The sequence below is a fragment of the Anas acuta genome, chromosome 4 (assembly GCF_963932015.1).
Source record: "Anas acuta chromosome 4, bAnaAcu1.1, whole genome shotgun sequence".
Taxonomy (NCBI): domain Eukaryota; kingdom Metazoa; phylum Chordata; class Aves; order Anseriformes; family Anatidae; genus Anas; species Anas acuta.
In genome coordinates, this window is record NC_088982.1 from 5,902,798 (window position 1) to 5,918,486 (window position 15,689).

At 48.2% G+C, this 15,689-nt stretch overlaps 1 protein-coding gene across 1 annotated transcript; it reads right to left on the reverse strand.

Annotated features, from left to right (window-relative positions):
- Positions 1 to 6,878: 6,878 nt before the first annotated feature.
- On the reverse strand, positions 6,879 to 14,824 carry LOC137855472 (T-cell surface glycoprotein CD8 alpha chain-like). Its single transcript, XM_068679634.1, has 5 exons — positions 14,474 to 14,824; positions 11,476 to 11,947; positions 8,872 to 9,043; positions 7,917 to 8,282; positions 6,879 to 7,256 (listed from the first exon to the last, which is right to left on the reverse strand). The coding sequence occupies exons 3-5, from the start codon at positions 9,041 to 9,043 to the stop codon at positions 7,201 to 7,203; spliced, it is 594 nt and encodes a 197-aa protein (XP_068535735.1). The 5' UTR covers positions 11,476 to 11,947; positions 14,474 to 14,824; the 3' UTR covers positions 6,879 to 7,200.
- Between the last annotated feature and the right edge of the window lie 865 nt (positions 14,825 to 15,689).

The window sequence follows — 15,689 nt, forward strand, 5'->3', positions numbered from 1 at the left end:
TCATACAGCAAAATCCCTCCTGCAGAAGGTCAGGAGAGTCACAGAATCACAGAATTTCCTAACACTAACAGTCCTCCACTAAACCTCCTGCACCTCCTTTCTCCAAATCCATCGGAAAGCCCGAGCAGCAGGGGGAGGTGATGGGGAAGAACCAGCAACAATGAAGGCTGAGGGGAAAAAACGAGGAGTCCTTGAAGTGGCCATGTGCAAGACCCTCCTGCAGGCAGTAAGGGTGGGTTTTTGTCGCCATCACCAGTGTGAAAGAGGCACGTTTGGGCTCCTTTAGTTGATTTTGGTGAGGGAGGGATGTCTCCAGTCATCTCCCCTCCCTAAGAGGAGCCTCTCTGGATTGACAGAGTGAGTGTGAGCAGCCAGGTATCAGCAATCGAGGGGGACTCGAGGCAGATGGATCACATCCCTTCTTGTTTTAAGCCTTGTGCTTCAGGACAGAGCCGAGTTCAGCAGCAGTGACTCTGTAACATCAGAGCCCGTGACGAGAGCCCTGGGGAAGGCACAGGGGGTGCAGGTGGATGCAGAGCTGCAGATCGTGGCATTGTACGAATCCCGTGGTAAGGGCTGGCTCAGGAGATGTCAGCTGTAGAGTTTAATCTTTTCCTCAGTGACTGCGTGAGCTGCTTGCACTTTCTTTTCTGAAGGCTTTACAGCTCACTCAAATAACACCTGCTCCTTTGTTTGAGGAGGCGCAGGGGAGGAAGGGCTTTTTGAGCGTCTTTAGTTAGCAGCTTGTCCTACAAGCTCAGCTCAGGGTCCTTCAAATCTGCAGATGTTTAAAGGAGAGGACAGCTCACTTAGCTCAGAAGCAGGGAATCAGAAACTTCTTTAAACCTTTCACAGTGTCCCTACTGGGCATCCCAGCCTCTCTTGTTGCCCTCTCGGTTTGTCCTGAGCACATTTTGTACCGTGTAACCCTTGGATCTCTTGGTTCCTAGAGCAGCCAGACGTGGCACTGACATCTTTAAGCCCCAATTCCTGTCCCTGGTTAATTAACTGCAGTTGTTGCGTTTCTTCCCTGATCGGTTCTCCTGCAGCCCCAGTGAGCCCTCTGCGTTCAAACGGGGAACTCAAGCTCATCTCAAATGAAGGCAGCAACTCCAAGCCGATAATGCAAGGGGTGCTCGCAGGGGAGACGAGAGGCCTGAGCCTTTCATCTGCGTGGTTAGAGCTGACCGTCGGGCGAGCTCAGACTGCTTTGGCTAAGCACAGCCTGGTGAAGTGGGGGTAAAGGCTGGACCCGATGTGCCTGGAAGCAGCAGCTCACCTTGAGACTCCTTTTTTTTCTTTACAGTGTGTGTTCCTGTAGTTCTGTCACTCCGTATTTCTCTTCTGTTGTTTAAATACACTTACTCAGTCTCTCTTTTTTCCACGTTAATTATTACAAGGAGCTAAGAGAAGTTTCTCTCTCAATTCTCTCATTCCCAGCTTGTTTGCAGATTAGCAAAGAGTTTTTCATTCTTTTTTTTTTTTTTTTTTTTTCTCTCCAGGCTTTTATCAGTCCCTTGGCAAGGATATCAGAGCACCTTCCCAGCCTTTATCTCATCCCCCTTCCTAGCATGGGGGAGTGTTACTGGGCCCATCCTGCGAGTCCCAGGGAAAATAATTGTAGAGAGCTTGTTTCAAGGCTGTGGCAAACTGCAAGCTAAACTCTGGCATCATAAAGCCCAGGCTGGTGTGTAAGTCACTGCCTTTTCCCTTACCCCTTGCCTCAAACTCTCGTTTATATTTTCACATTGATTTTTAGCTTTTCTGAAGCTAGGAAGTGAAGAAAGAAAGAAACACTAATAAGTCCGACTAGAAATACTGTTTTATTTTTTACCCCAGTTGTTGATTTGCCAGTCTCATAAGGAAATATTTACACCAAGTACACAGCTAGAAAAACCCAGAACTCTCATTTAGGTCGGTCGATATGTCCCAGGTTGTTATGCTAAAAACCCTGCTTAACCAAAACAAGTAGCAAAGACTTTTATTTTTTACCTACACAACCATTTATTCCAGAAAGAAATAAAAGCTCCCATTCTGTGCTCAGGTAAAACTGCTGAAATCCGTGGAAGTGGGGCTAGCAGCAGAACAAGGACAGCAAGAGGGAAACAGTAAGCTTCAGCTTACAGGACTTTAAAACCCTGAAGAGTAAGGCCCATTAATTCATATTTACTTTCTCGTTGTGACCTTGTGTTGTATTAGATGGAGACTCTGGAGATGCATGGCACCCCAAAAAAGAGGGTATAGGAAGTGAGATTGTTTTATTTGGAAATCACTCTGGAGCAAATTCAAATTTTGCTGCGTTTTGGCTGTTGCTGGCATCAGGACTGCCAACAGTCCTGTATGTTGGCATCAGGACTGACCTGTTTCTTCTGCCTGAACCTGAGCTCTGTCACTGGGATTAAAGGCGACATTCGGCCTTGGGAATCACTTTGCAAACCTCAGGTTGTGGAAGGAGCTGTGCTTTGGCACGCAGTTCGCAGAGGAAGTGCCCGCTTGCCTTCTGCGTGTCCCTGCTCCATCTGGACACTTGTCTCTTCAAATTTCTCAGGATAAGAGTGCATGAGAAGTTGCAGCCATACGGATCGTGTAGGTGATGGGCATTTGCTCCCAGAAGGGGATCCAGAAGCCAAGAGGTGCAGGTGCTCATATCTGTTGGCTTGGCACCTTGGGTTTCATTTTGGGCTTCCAGTTTGCAGGTCTAGAGAGAGAAAAGTTTGTGATTTATTTGACATGAAACAAACAAGAAGGCAATTGCTGTAACACTTCTGATCAGCTCCCTTGGCCTTGGTCTGCAGCTGGGATCTCAAAGAGCAGGCTGGGAAGTGTTCCAACAGCCCCTTCAGTAGCAGGGCTTGAGATAAACTGCTAAGCAATTGTGTTTTTTTTTTGTTTCTTTGTCTGTCTAACTATTATTTTTTTAAAAAACTTTTTCGAGTTGTTTTAAAATTTACCTTTAACCTTTGCGCATTTCCATGCTCTCACCAAGCCTTTGCACTGTCAGAAAGGCGAGGAGCCTTGTCCCCCTCCCTCTGCTAACACAACGCTGCCCTGAAAGCAAGGCTGAGGGCTTTGGGGAGGCAGGGGAGATGCTGCCAGTTCTGCTCTGGTTGCTTGTTAGGAGGCTTTACAGGCTCCACGCGTGCTCCCAATGTGACAGATGTTACTGGTCCCCAGCAACTGATAGCTTTATGATTTAATGAGGTGAAGATTTGGCATCTGTTTTCACTGAAGACTGATTTGTGATGGAAAACAAACGCTTCAGGTGCCAGAAGGAATCCCAGGCCAGCTCCTGAGGTGCTCTTTAATTGAATGAATTGTGCTGTGACCTTCCAGAGAGCTTCATTTCAATGAGTGGCAACTGCTAACAGCAGCAGGGATTTCCTCTCTAAATAAAAGCTGGGATACGCTGCAGTTGCTTAAAACATAACCCTGTCACGTCAGCAGTGCCAAAGGAAAGCTGTCCTCGGTGAGGTGATTTCCTGAGGCTCTTGGAAGCCAAGCACTCCATCAGTGGGAACCTGAAGAGCTCTACAGTCGTGCAGGATGATTTTCCCGGGGGAGAAAACATCTCTGCACAGGGCTGGCAGCAGGAATAGAGATAAGCGAGGAATGCAGGCACTGGCCTAAACGTTAGGAGAAGAGTCTTCATTACGATTTAGCCCTTGGAAAGCCAGGCAAAGATCAGAACTGTGCCGGGCTGGGTGTGGAAAATAGGCTTTGTAAAAGCCAGGGGCCCTTCCCTTGGTGTTTCAGCCTGGCCAGACAGAAAGCAGCTCTGGAGGTGTGATGTCCTGTGTGGTCATGGGGTTCGTGCAGAAAATTGCACCCAGACATCAGGAGGCACTGCCACTCCGTACCAGCTCCATAACATGTTGTTGTTATGTTATTGTTATAACATGTTGTTATTCAGGCACTGATTTCTGATCTTTCTCTGAGGTGCATGCAGTTAACAATTAAATAAATCCGTAGGGATCCATTTTTTGTAAATGCAAGGGGAGGGAATTTTATTTTTCCCTCTTAGTAGTCGCTTTTTGAGTGATTGTATTAATTTATTTGTGTAACTAAAACATGGTTTTTCTCTTACTGTGAAACCTACGGCTGTGTAATAAGGAACCTGCATTTACCTTGGTTGCAAGATGCTTGATTTGCAAAGAACGAGGCTGTGGTAGTGTGAAATTACTGCCCCAGCCTTTCTTGCAACCCAGTTTTTCTACCGCTAGCCCGGTGCTGGGGCAGCAGCAGGGATCCCGTGCTCGAGCTCTGCTCTTTGTGCGAGCCCTAGGGCGCAGCCTCAGCACGGGGCTTGCAGAAGCACACGGGTGGTTTTCTGCAGCGTGGGCTGGGTGAAGAAACCAGCTGCAGGGAGGGCAGTTTGCAGAAGCAAACCGTGCGGTCCGTGCGGGCAGGAGGATTTCTTGCTTCTACCTGGGAAATTGCTCAGTGCAGTATTGTTACATTCTGGTCCTGGGGGCTCAGGGTGATGAGTGGAATGGATAGAGGTAGGTGAAGGCAGAGAAAAGGATTCCTGTTTGCCCAATAAAATAAATTAACTTTAAAGCTTTACTCATCTAACTTGCTGTTTCTTAGGCAAATCATCTCAGGCTGCATGAGCCTTCTCCTTGCTGTTACGTGGTGCCTGTTGGGGACACAGAAGCATACGGCTGTGGTGCCGCTGCTCCAAAATGGTGCAGAGGGCATTCTGTTAGCACCAGCACACCCTGTTCATGGTCCATAGATGCAGCTTTTTTGTGGCAGCATGTCAGAAATGCATAAAGGTAATGCTAATTTCTGGGAGATGTGCAAGGGTTTTAGACTGCTGCAAATGCCTCCTGTCTCTCTGTTAAATATCTACTGCAGCATCAGCTCTCAGGGGTTTGAATTCCTTAAAAAGAAAGCAGCAGAAAGCAATGTTCTCTGTTTTTACCTCTGCCCTTATCCCTCCCCCAAGTTACACAGCCCCCTCCCAACCACCCTGCCCTGAATGAAGGCTTTTTAGGTGCTTTTTGACACCTGCTTGCTGTGTCACTTCAGGCTGAGGTGCCAACAAGTTGCAAAGTGTCACCAGCTGTCAAGTACTAACCTCTTACACCTTTACCTTCCTCTCTTCATCGCCTGGTTTCTAAAATGGAAAAAAAAAATAAAAATGAAATGTTTTAGTTCAGAGACACCAAGACACAGCTTCGTGAAGAAATGCAGCAGTGGCATCGAGCTGGTGTTCCCTAGCACCCTGCCACCCTTCTGTTTCCTTGAAGGCTGTCAGCAGATAAAGCTTGTTTGGGGGGAAAGCCACACAAGTGAGCAGTGCTGCACGTCCCCCCGACTCTCAGCTCCAGGATCATCCCAAACCATAGGGTGTTTTCCTGGGAGCAGCAGCAAGAGCAGGGTCATCCTACCAATACTGCCAGGGAATAAGTTCTTGTTCTCTGCAGTGACTTCTTGGCACGCTGCTGAGACTCAGCAGTTATTTCAGCAGCAGGCGAGTGGCACAGATCCCAAGTTTCTCTCCAGGTGGCTGCAATCTGCCTGCACACACCAGGAGGGTTTTGTTGGGCTTGGTTTCACCCTCTGGGCTTCTTCACTGCTGTTACAAATGTGCAGAGGGATGCAGAGACACGGGGCTCTGCCTTCAGCCAGCATTTGTTAAATACACTGCTGCTTTGTGGCTCTAACCTGACTTAGATCAGCTCAGGATCCATCCCCCTGAACGATGCTCTTCCCCGTTTTAGCATCTATGTCATTATTTCAGGAAAATACAATGGTAAACCATTCATTTTAGCACGAAAGGGAGGTGTCTGGATGTAAAAAACCCTCCTGGAGGGGTTTGTGCTGCCTGCTGCAGAAATTAATGCAGCTAATTGGCTGGGGTTTATCAGTGTTTCTTTGTGTATTCCTTCCTATTGCCATGGGTAGTGGAGATTAGTGTTTTTATTAGTGTTTTTTGAGGCTAACAGATGCTGAAAAAATGTACTTGTTAAACTGGTAAATCAATCTCACATCAGCTCTGGGCTGTTGGGTCAGTGAGGATGTGGTGAGGTTAATTCAGCAGCAGAGCCTGGCAGTGACCCACACTAACAAGCTGAGCCATGTAATGAAAGGGGTGCAGGTGCTGGGGGTGTCTGGGCCCTTCCCCACAGGAAAGCTAAATTGATTTCAGCTGGCATTAAACTGATTTCAATCCATTTGCTCCCACTGCTTGCTGAGGGTAAGTTAAAGACATTTCAGACATGAAATTCAGCTACAGGACTCCTGCCTTCCCAGAGACCTTGCATTACTGCCTGACCTGCACCAGCCTCTGGGGCTGGGCATTCAGTAGCTCAGCTGGCTGCAGCTCCAGCTGCCAATCAGAGTCATTTGGATTTGCAAGGCCCATGCTGAAGCACCTTTATCCTGTTTTGTCAAAGAGTTCTGGTACTTTTGCCCCTCATACCCTGATTTAAGGGTGGTAGGACCGATACAGTTTGGTAGGGTAAGATTCCTCTTTGTATTCTGTCGTCTTATAGTGTAGGATTTGATGCTTGTTTCTCAAGCTAAACAAACAGCTGAGGAAAATGTGGAAATGAATTTTAAGAGTGGCCCTTTTGCACTCACTGTGTCCTGGTTACTCAATAGCTATGTGAGGGGAAGAGCCAGAAAGCCCATTCTGCTGGAGGACCGGGCTCTGCTCCTTGGCCTGAGGCTGCAGGAACATCTGCAGGGGTTTGGGGTGTGACTTACTTTGGCACAGCACGATGGTGATGACCAGGATAAGGAGAACCAGTAAGCAGGCGCCAGTCAAAGGAACCCAGGCGAAAATCTCACAGAAGTAATTCAGCTCTTTCTCCTTGCTTGTCTCTGCAGGAATAAAAGAGAGACAAGAGAGAGGAAAGGTCCTGCAGGCACTCACAGCTGGGGTTACTGCCAGCTCTGGCAGAGCCGCCTGGGGGCCCAGCAAGCAAAGGGACCCGTCTGGCTCTGAGCGAGGCTGGCAGGAGCTGTAGGTAAGGAGAGGCAGCTGAGGGAGCCAAAAGTCTTCTTGTGTCTCCTGCTGAGGCTAAAACCAGTGCTAGCCCATAGGACTTGCCCTCTGTTTGGAGTGCCCAGCCATCAGACAGGCTCATGCTTTGTAAGTCATCCCAGGTGGGGTGGAATCAGTGCTTGGAGTCCCTGAACCATGCAGTCATCTAGGTTGGAAAAGAGCCTCAGGATCACCAAGTCCAACCATCAGCTGCCCTGGGTGGTGGGGGGCACGGTTTTGATGGACAGCACTGTCGTTGTGACTGTAAGTGACAGGGGATGAATGTAGCACACAGCGAGACAGAATGAAATAGCTCACCCCCAGCCCTGCTGGGGAACGGCTGCTCCTGTTGCCAGCTTGGGAGGTCTTTGTAGGGCCCGTTTTGGGACTGCGATGCCCCAACGTGTTGCCGAGCTGCAGGCTGATAGCTGTGGGCTCCTCATTTCTTGCTTTCTGCCACCACTTCTCAATTTCTGAACTCTTATCTTACCTCATCTGTAGCTCTTAGGACACATGTCCTGACTGACCTGTTGTTTTTTTTTTCTTTCCTCAGTCCAACCTCCAGCCTCGCCCGTGAGTTTCCGTTTGAGGTGCTGTAAGCGCTCAGAGGTTGGAAGGACTTTTAGGGCCGAGGCGAAGTGAGGAAGGAGGGGGTGGTTGTGGACTTTTTTTACTCTTATCCCCTCAGCCACCAGTGGGATGGGGAGGTGCTGCTGGGTCTGCTCAACCACCTTTGTTTTTGGGCAGGGACGAGCAAGCAGAGATGGTGAGCAGGGAGCCTCCAGCAGGAGGACCAGGGCTTTGGGCATAAGATGCCTTGGGCAAACCAGGAGGGAGATGGGGACTGGGGGCAATACAACAAGAAAAAAAGGCATGGGCAGGGGTGCTGGGTGTAAGTGAGGTAGGTGAGGATGTTGCTGACCTGGGAAGAAGGCGGGTAGGCCAGAGCTGAAGTACAGCGCTTGGTTGTAGTTGACGGTGCAGAAATAGGTCCCCTCATCCTGTGCCTCGAAGGACTTCACCACCAGCCGATAGGATTTGCCACTCTTTGACGCCTCAAAACGTAAAGACGTTGCCTGGCTCCCCTTAAATGTTGGCTTGGACAAGGTGGAAATATAGACGATGAAGTGAGGGGTCCCAGCCTTGTCCTGGAGGATCCAGGAGACGCCACTGTCTTGGGAATTTGTGCACTCCAGCTCCAGGGGCTTTCCACTCTGGGGGTGCGTGGTCTTGCTGTTGTAGAACTTGGCTGTCACTGTCATCCTCTGGCCCTGGGCTCCAGGACAGCCTGCGGGGGAACAAGTCCATCATCACCCTTCACAGCCTGCTCGGGAAGGGCGGCTTCGCTCCGGGCAAGCTCAGGGGCTGCTCCTGGGGGTCTTTGGGCAACCCCAGGGCTGGCACCCCTGTCCTGAAGGAGGACACAAAGGGAGGAGTGCACCGTCTGGCACGCTTGGGTGTCTTGGTTGAGTCCCTGGGGGACTCAGCATTCAGCCACCCAGGCTTTAAGGCAGATGCTGCCCTTCAGAATAGCTTTCAGCTGCATTCTTGGGGGTGGTAACATTTCCCTGCTATTCTGAAGTGATTCCCTAATAACAACTGCTATTTTTTTTTCCCCTTCCCCCTTTTTTTTTGCCATTCCCTGTCCCCTCCAGCAATGCCTGTCCGAGCGGGCTGTGTTCCCGCTGCATCACGCTGCAGTCACGCCGCTCCTGCTTTCCTTCCCTCCTCGTTCACTGAGCAGCCCTGATCGTTTGTCTTTTGGGCTTGCTCTTCATTTTCCCCAATTCCTTGGATTTGGTGAAAGGGGAACACCTTAACCCCTTTTACTCGCTCCCCATGGAAAAGGTGGCCAAGAATCCCAGTCCCATACTCACAGAGCCCCAGGCTGAGCAGGAGGAGCAGCGCAGAAGACGCGTCGGTCATCCTCGGGGACGAGGCAGTGGAGCACAGATGATCTTTCTCGCTTGCCTTCGGAGGCTGTGCAGCTTTTTGGAGAGGATGTGATGTCACCAGGACCCTCTTAAGCGAAGAGCCGGTGTTCAGCATCTGAGGTGAAATGAAACAGGCAATGATTTCTGAAGAAATTCATTTCTGTTCCAGAACTTGGGCTCATTTGTCTTTATGGCATTTATTTCAATGGTGCCTTGAGGATTTTGCTGTGGCAACTTCACCAGAGATTCAGACTCACAACTTGTGGGCTTGAAATAGGATCAGCTACCGCAGACTGCTGTCTCCCAGCCGTTTGGGTCACTCACATCAGGTCCAGCTCTGCAGAAAACGTGGGTGAGTGCCATGCCATGGACACAGGCCTTCACTTGTGTGTGCTCAAGCAGCCTGGTGTAGGTGGAAGAGCTTTTTTATTACAGAGCGATCAAGACGCAGGAATGTTTTACAGCATATACCCATCTATCTATCATTATATAGATACACATACATCCAAGCCCATGCATTGCTGACGTGTAGCTGAGTCCTTCAGCCCAATTGCTCTCTGCAATTGTTCTTTGAAAAAGCTGCTTTGTGCAAGGCAGGTGGTCGCAGATGCAAAACCCATCAAGAAAGCCCTGTGCCCAGTGGCAGGCTTTTTTTTTTTTTTTTTTTTTTTTTGAGCATCTTGTGGTTTTCAACTCCAACCGCAGGGACTTCCATACTGCCAAAAAAAACTTCACACGTTTCAGCATTCAGGGCCCTTGGTTTTGCCTCCAGGTGACCACTTGTACATTGGGAGGGTTGGGCTTCCTGGTATTCGCACATAGACTAGAAACGGTTTCACCAGGCTGCTGGTGTTATTTGCTGGTATTTCCTGGTCTTCGTACTTATTTTGTTTTTAATTATTATATCTCACAGGTAACCAGTGATAGGACCAGAGGGAATGGCCTCAAGTTGTGCCAGGGGAGGTTCAGGTTGGAAATGAGGAGACATTTCTGTCAGAAGGAGCAGTCAGGCATTGGGACGGGTTGCCCAGGGAGGTGGTGGCGTCACCGTCCCTGGGCGTGTTCAAGGAAAGGTTGGGCCTGGTGCTTGGGGACATGGTTTGGTGGTGACATTGGTGGTCGGTGGGTGGTTGGACCAGATATCTTGAAGGTCTTTTCCAACCTTAATGATTCTATGATGATGGTGATGATTTTCCTTTATGTGGGAGGTGTATTTCTACTACTCCTTTGCAAAGAAAGCCCCCTGTTCCTAGGCATGCCAGGAATCAGGTGCTGTTGACTGATAAAATTGTTGTTCTGGCTGCTACTTAGATGTGATGGTTATGAGAAAGTGAGCTAAATGGGCTAGGAACTGGGCTCATTTCACCAGGCCTCAAAGCTTTTTGATGAGTGAGGACACCATGTATTAGGCCCACTAAGATCCATGAAACGTGCTTTGATGAGCTTTGTATACATGTATATAAGCTTTGTATGTAAAATGTGCTTTGTATGACTTGTGATGTCAACACGAGATAGATTCTTTTTTCAAAAGAACATAGGTTTTGTCAATTAAATAACATTACAAGGGTCTGAATCTCGAAATCCCATCAAGCAAACGTGAACATCAGGCCTGAGGTAAAGAAATCTCTTAGGACTCTGGCCATCTCTGGATGTGACTTCTAAGTTATGCTGTTTGTGTAGGCCCCTTCTGTTTTGGGGGGGCAGTTTTCTCCTTAACCTCATTAAGTTATTCTCCTTTCTCCTTAAAGTTATTCTCCTTAACCTAAGTGGAATCCATGCTGCCTTTATAATGGGATAAGCTGCTCTTGGGAGGTGCCTGGCTTCACCGCCTAATGGAGGAGCCTAGGCCAGGAACTCCACTTCTCCACTTCAGGGGCCAGGAACTCCACTTCTCCACTTAAAAGTGTTATTTTATTACAGGTCAGTCCCAGATACCAAACAGGAGCCCGGTTTCCTCTCATAAGGACAGCTTAGGACCTTCAGCTTGGTCCTCGTGGCTGACAGACTGAGGTGGTTTCCACACAAGACCACCTCTTCCTGCGTCGTGTTCAGGCCCTGGGCCCAGCGTCACCACCCAGAGGACTCCTTTTCCTCCTCGTATTTTTATTTGCTGAGGCTCTTTGTGACTCACCCCTACACAAAAGGTACCACCAGCCCTGCCTCTTTTGATGTTGCCCATTGTGCAGCACGGGATGTAGGCCGCAGTGCTGAGTAACAGGGAATAAGAGAATCATAGAACCATCTAGGTTGGAAGAGACCTCCAAGATCACCTAGTCCGCTCTCTAACCTAACACTAACAGTCCCCACTAAACCATATCCCTAAGCTCTACATCTAAACGTCTTTTAAAGACTTCCAGGGATGGTGACTCCACCACCTCCCTGGGCAGCCTGTTCCAATGTCTAACAACCCTTTCAGTAAAGAAGCTCTTCCTAACATCTAACCTAAAACTCCCCTGGCGCAACTTAAGCCCATTCCCCCTCGTCCTGTCACCAGGCACGTGGGAGAACAGGCCAACCCCCACCTCACTACAGCCTCCTTTGAGGTACCTGTAGAGAGCGATAAGGTCGCCCCTGAGCCTCCTCTTCTCCAGGCTGAACAAGCCCAGCTCCCTCAGCCGCTCCTCGTAGGACTTGTTCTCCAGGCCCCTCACCAGCTTCGTCATCCTTCTCTGGACCCGCTCAAGCACCTCGATGTCCTTCTTGTAGCGAGGGGCCCAAAACTGAACACAGTACTCGAGGTGCAGCCTCACCAGAGCCGAGTACAAGGGGACGATCACTTCCCAAGTCAGAGGCAGCCCGGAGTAAAGCAAAGGACACAGGCCAGCAGCTATGGATGGACACCCTAGAAACGAGGAGCACTTCCCCAGCAGACATCCACGAGAAGCTGGGTGATCTTCCATCACCGAGGAGCCCTCCAGCAGATAACGAGCTCTCCGAGGCAGGGCTGAGCCCCCTGAGCCAGCCCCTCCTGTGCAGTCCCACGACCAGGTCACTTTGCAGTTCAGGTCTCTGATCAAATCTATTTGGAAGGCAAAAAAAAAAAAACAAACCACAGTTTTTGCACTAAAGCCATAATAACCAGACACAAAACACCACTGCAGGGGTGAGACGAACGAGCCAAGAGCCAGCCCAGCCCCAGTGCAGCATCATGTTAGGAGGCACGTAGGTGCCTCCAGCAAAGCTGGTTAGGAACAACCTGGCTGGATTTGGGGCTGAGAGCAGTACCTTTTTAAAGACAAGTAGAAGCAGTAAATTTGTTCAGCTCTTGAGGGTTACCTGGCAGGGAGTAGCTCAAAGCCTCATCAGAAGCTGATGGGCTAATGGCAAACACAGGTTAGCAGTCAAAAGACTAAGAGGTGATTTATGATTTAAACAGAACCTCAGCTAACGAAGGAAAAAAGATACAAGGTGGTCACTGCAAACCCTAAGAAGCTGAGGGATGCATCAGATGCCCCCACAACGCAAAGCCTCCTGAATTTGTTGCCGTTGTTAGACACCTGCTGCTTCCTCAGCCAGCGCTTCATTTACTCCAAAATATTTTCTGAGTGATTTTTCTGAGCCAGTTCCAGGCCCTTCACCCGTCCAAGCCTTATTCACTGCTACAGCGAAGGCAGCTCAGCCCAGCCCAGACTCCCTGCACTAAAACTGTGGTGTGCAAGTGCCTGGCAGCTGCCCCGTGGGAACCAAACCCCTTCAGCATTCAGAACAGAAAAGCATGATAAGGTAAAAGAAACAGTGACCGATAGCTCCAGGGAGAACTGTAAAGAGACAGTGAAATACGAGCCTCCTGTAACCGGGTGTCTTCCTTCTAATTAATTTGAAATAAAACCCATTTGATGCGCAGGGTCAGCATGACCTATGCACCACTGGATGGACATCCTGGGCTCTGTTAAATAAATGCAATGTTATTTTTGTTCTAGGAAATCATTTACATTTTTGCTTGTGCTCCACGTTCTTGGAAACCTCTTTAAATAATTCAGAAACACTGGAAAACACTGGAATTTAGGAAAGAAATTAATAACTGTATGTGTTCAGTTTTTCCCCCCCTCTGCAGCAAACATCTCGTGGATGATGCTGAAGCAAATCTGAGAAGCTATTTGCAGCTTCCCCCACCTCCTCGATACTTTGATCAAAGAAAACCTGCTCACTTGACCCTATAAAGAAGAAACCAACAGCAGCAGCACCAAGTGTGAAAACAAACATGAGGGAGAGAAAAGGGAGGAGAAAAGTGGCTGTTTCCCAGCCTGAGTTCACCTAAGCTGTGCTCACGCCAGTCCTGGTCACAGCACCCTGCAGCTTCAGGGCCGGGTCTTCGTTCCAGTTTTCCATGAAACTGTGCTGTTTAGCTACATTCAGAATAACCCCCAAATTGTAAAAAAATCTTATTTGTAAAGTAGAACATGCACTGGGCCAGCCTAGCAGGGCTTCTGTATTTGGAGGATACAGACAGAGCTGTCCTTCCCCACAGCCTGCATCGATATTCTGCTATCCCAACAGCGTGCAATGAAGAAAGAAAACGTACAAAGGTATGGATGAGGCAGGGTGTCACCCTGTAACTTAACCTACAAGCTGAAAATTGTGGAGAGAGCAAAAGTTTAGCTTTGAAAGGCTGCTGGCAAGGAACGACAGGCTGCGATAGGTTAAGAAAGGGATCTGAATTCCTCCTTTCCCTACCCCGTTACTTTTACTGTAGGTATTTTAGCCTTTGTGACTTCCCTTCTTCCTTCACTGATTGTGCACCTGTCCTTGAAGGTGCACCCACCACACAGATTTCAGGCTCTGAGTTGATTTTAGTTTCCTGCCATTTCCCTGCTTCTGAGGATTTCCCTGCTGAATGAGGATTCTGCTAGTTCTTGTGTTAAAAACCACTGCAATTAAATTTGACACTTAAACATCAGTTCCTGCATAGGAGCCCAGCAAGATTTGTTAGTTTACAGCAGGCTAAGAGTCCAGTTTCCATATTTCTCTATAGGACTGCTAATTTAATGCAAACATGAAGTCATACTGAGTGTCACCTCACACATTTTAAGCTTTTCTCTTGCACATATATATTAAGGCTTGAATTAAATTTAGAGTAGTAATCCAACACTATGGTACAGTTCTCCTTATTATAGATCATCTCTGCCCCTCTCTCCTCTTTTCTTCTATCCTCAAAGCATTTTTCCCTACACTGCATTCTGCTATTACAAAAGGAAGATCACAAGAGTGGCGATGGGTTATAGGACATAACATTTTCAGAGAGACAAATCAACCTCTGCAGTGGCAAGCGCGGAAAAGCAAACAGTATTTTTGCAGCAGGCAAACAAACCTTGCAAGCAGAATCTAACCCAAACGTACTCTGTTAAATCTGGTGCGTTGGCTCCGAGTAGTCATAACTAACTTCAGCCTTAAACGTTAGCAGCACCCTGTGAAATGCTAGAAGGAAAGGATGAAAGCTCCAGGAAGGAGACAGATCTAAGCAAACAGGGATCAGGAGCTCTCAATCATTAGTTTCAACGCACGGCTTTTGCTGCAGCTTCTAGACTGGTTAATCAATCTGACTTACAGACAGAAGGCTGAGATCAATGCCGTATTGCAGAAGCAAAACACGCTGATTCTTGGCAGGCATGGCCGGTTGTTCAGCCATGTCCACTTGCAATTTATAGCGCCAAAGTCCCCGCAGGAAAAGACTTTCCTTATTGAAAAATACTTCACAGAGCAGATCATCCACAGCGCTGAACGGGAGGTAAAGACACAAGCTTTGTCACAGCGACACGGTCACGTTACCCTGAAAGTGTTCAATAGGTTTTAAGAACCATTTAAGGTCAAACAGTCCATACTACTTTCACTCCCCAGTATCTGTTTTTAAGGTTTGATCGTGCGTGCTGACACAAATCAGACTTCAAACCCGCCAAGAAATGGGAAAGCTGCAGTGATACGTCAAGACAGGTACCAAAGTTGGAAGAGTCTATTAAAAGACATAAAACTAACACTACGACCAACCCACCACTATGGAAGTTGTTTATAAACACCCACGACAGAGCACCTAGAAACTAAGCCTTTTTAGAGAATTGTGGTCAGAAAAATCTTGACTTAAAGCCCATCTGCATCACTGGTGAGCTTGGTACCGCAGAGCTGCGCTCCAACAATCTGCAAAGGAGGGTGGAAAGCAGCACTGCAGCAGCTGCACGGTGACCTGGACACAGACCTCGCTGTGACAGATGAATATTGTCCCTCTGGCTATGTGCTTTTCATGAGACTGCTGCAATTAAGTTAAGGATTAAGTTAACAGCTAGAGAATATGGTATGAGAGTGTAATAGGGACAGAGCCCAGATACCACCGCAGCACTTCAAACTTTAAAGGTTTTTAAAATCAAATACTCTGCTATGGATGTTTCCAAGCTGCAGCAAAGAAAGTGTACACACATCAGCTAACCGTATTTTAAGTATGAAAACCTCCTGTTATTACTCCCTTCTCCCTGTGCAAGCACTTTCTCTGGTTAACAGAAGCAAATACTGGATAACTGTAATAGCCAACATGCAGGCAGAGTTTCACAAACGCCCAGCATCCCATTCCTGTACGCACACGAGCATTCTGTATTAAGCTGCTAGCATCATCTGTTGGTGGAGTTTCAGAACTGCAGGCAATTATTAAGTAAGTGTGGAGACGGCGAGAATTGCAACGATCTGGTGATAACAGCCAAGCTGGTGAATTAGCTACCTATCTCTAATTGGTGCTTTTTAAAGGGAAAACAGAATCACTGCATTAAAAATGTTCTAAT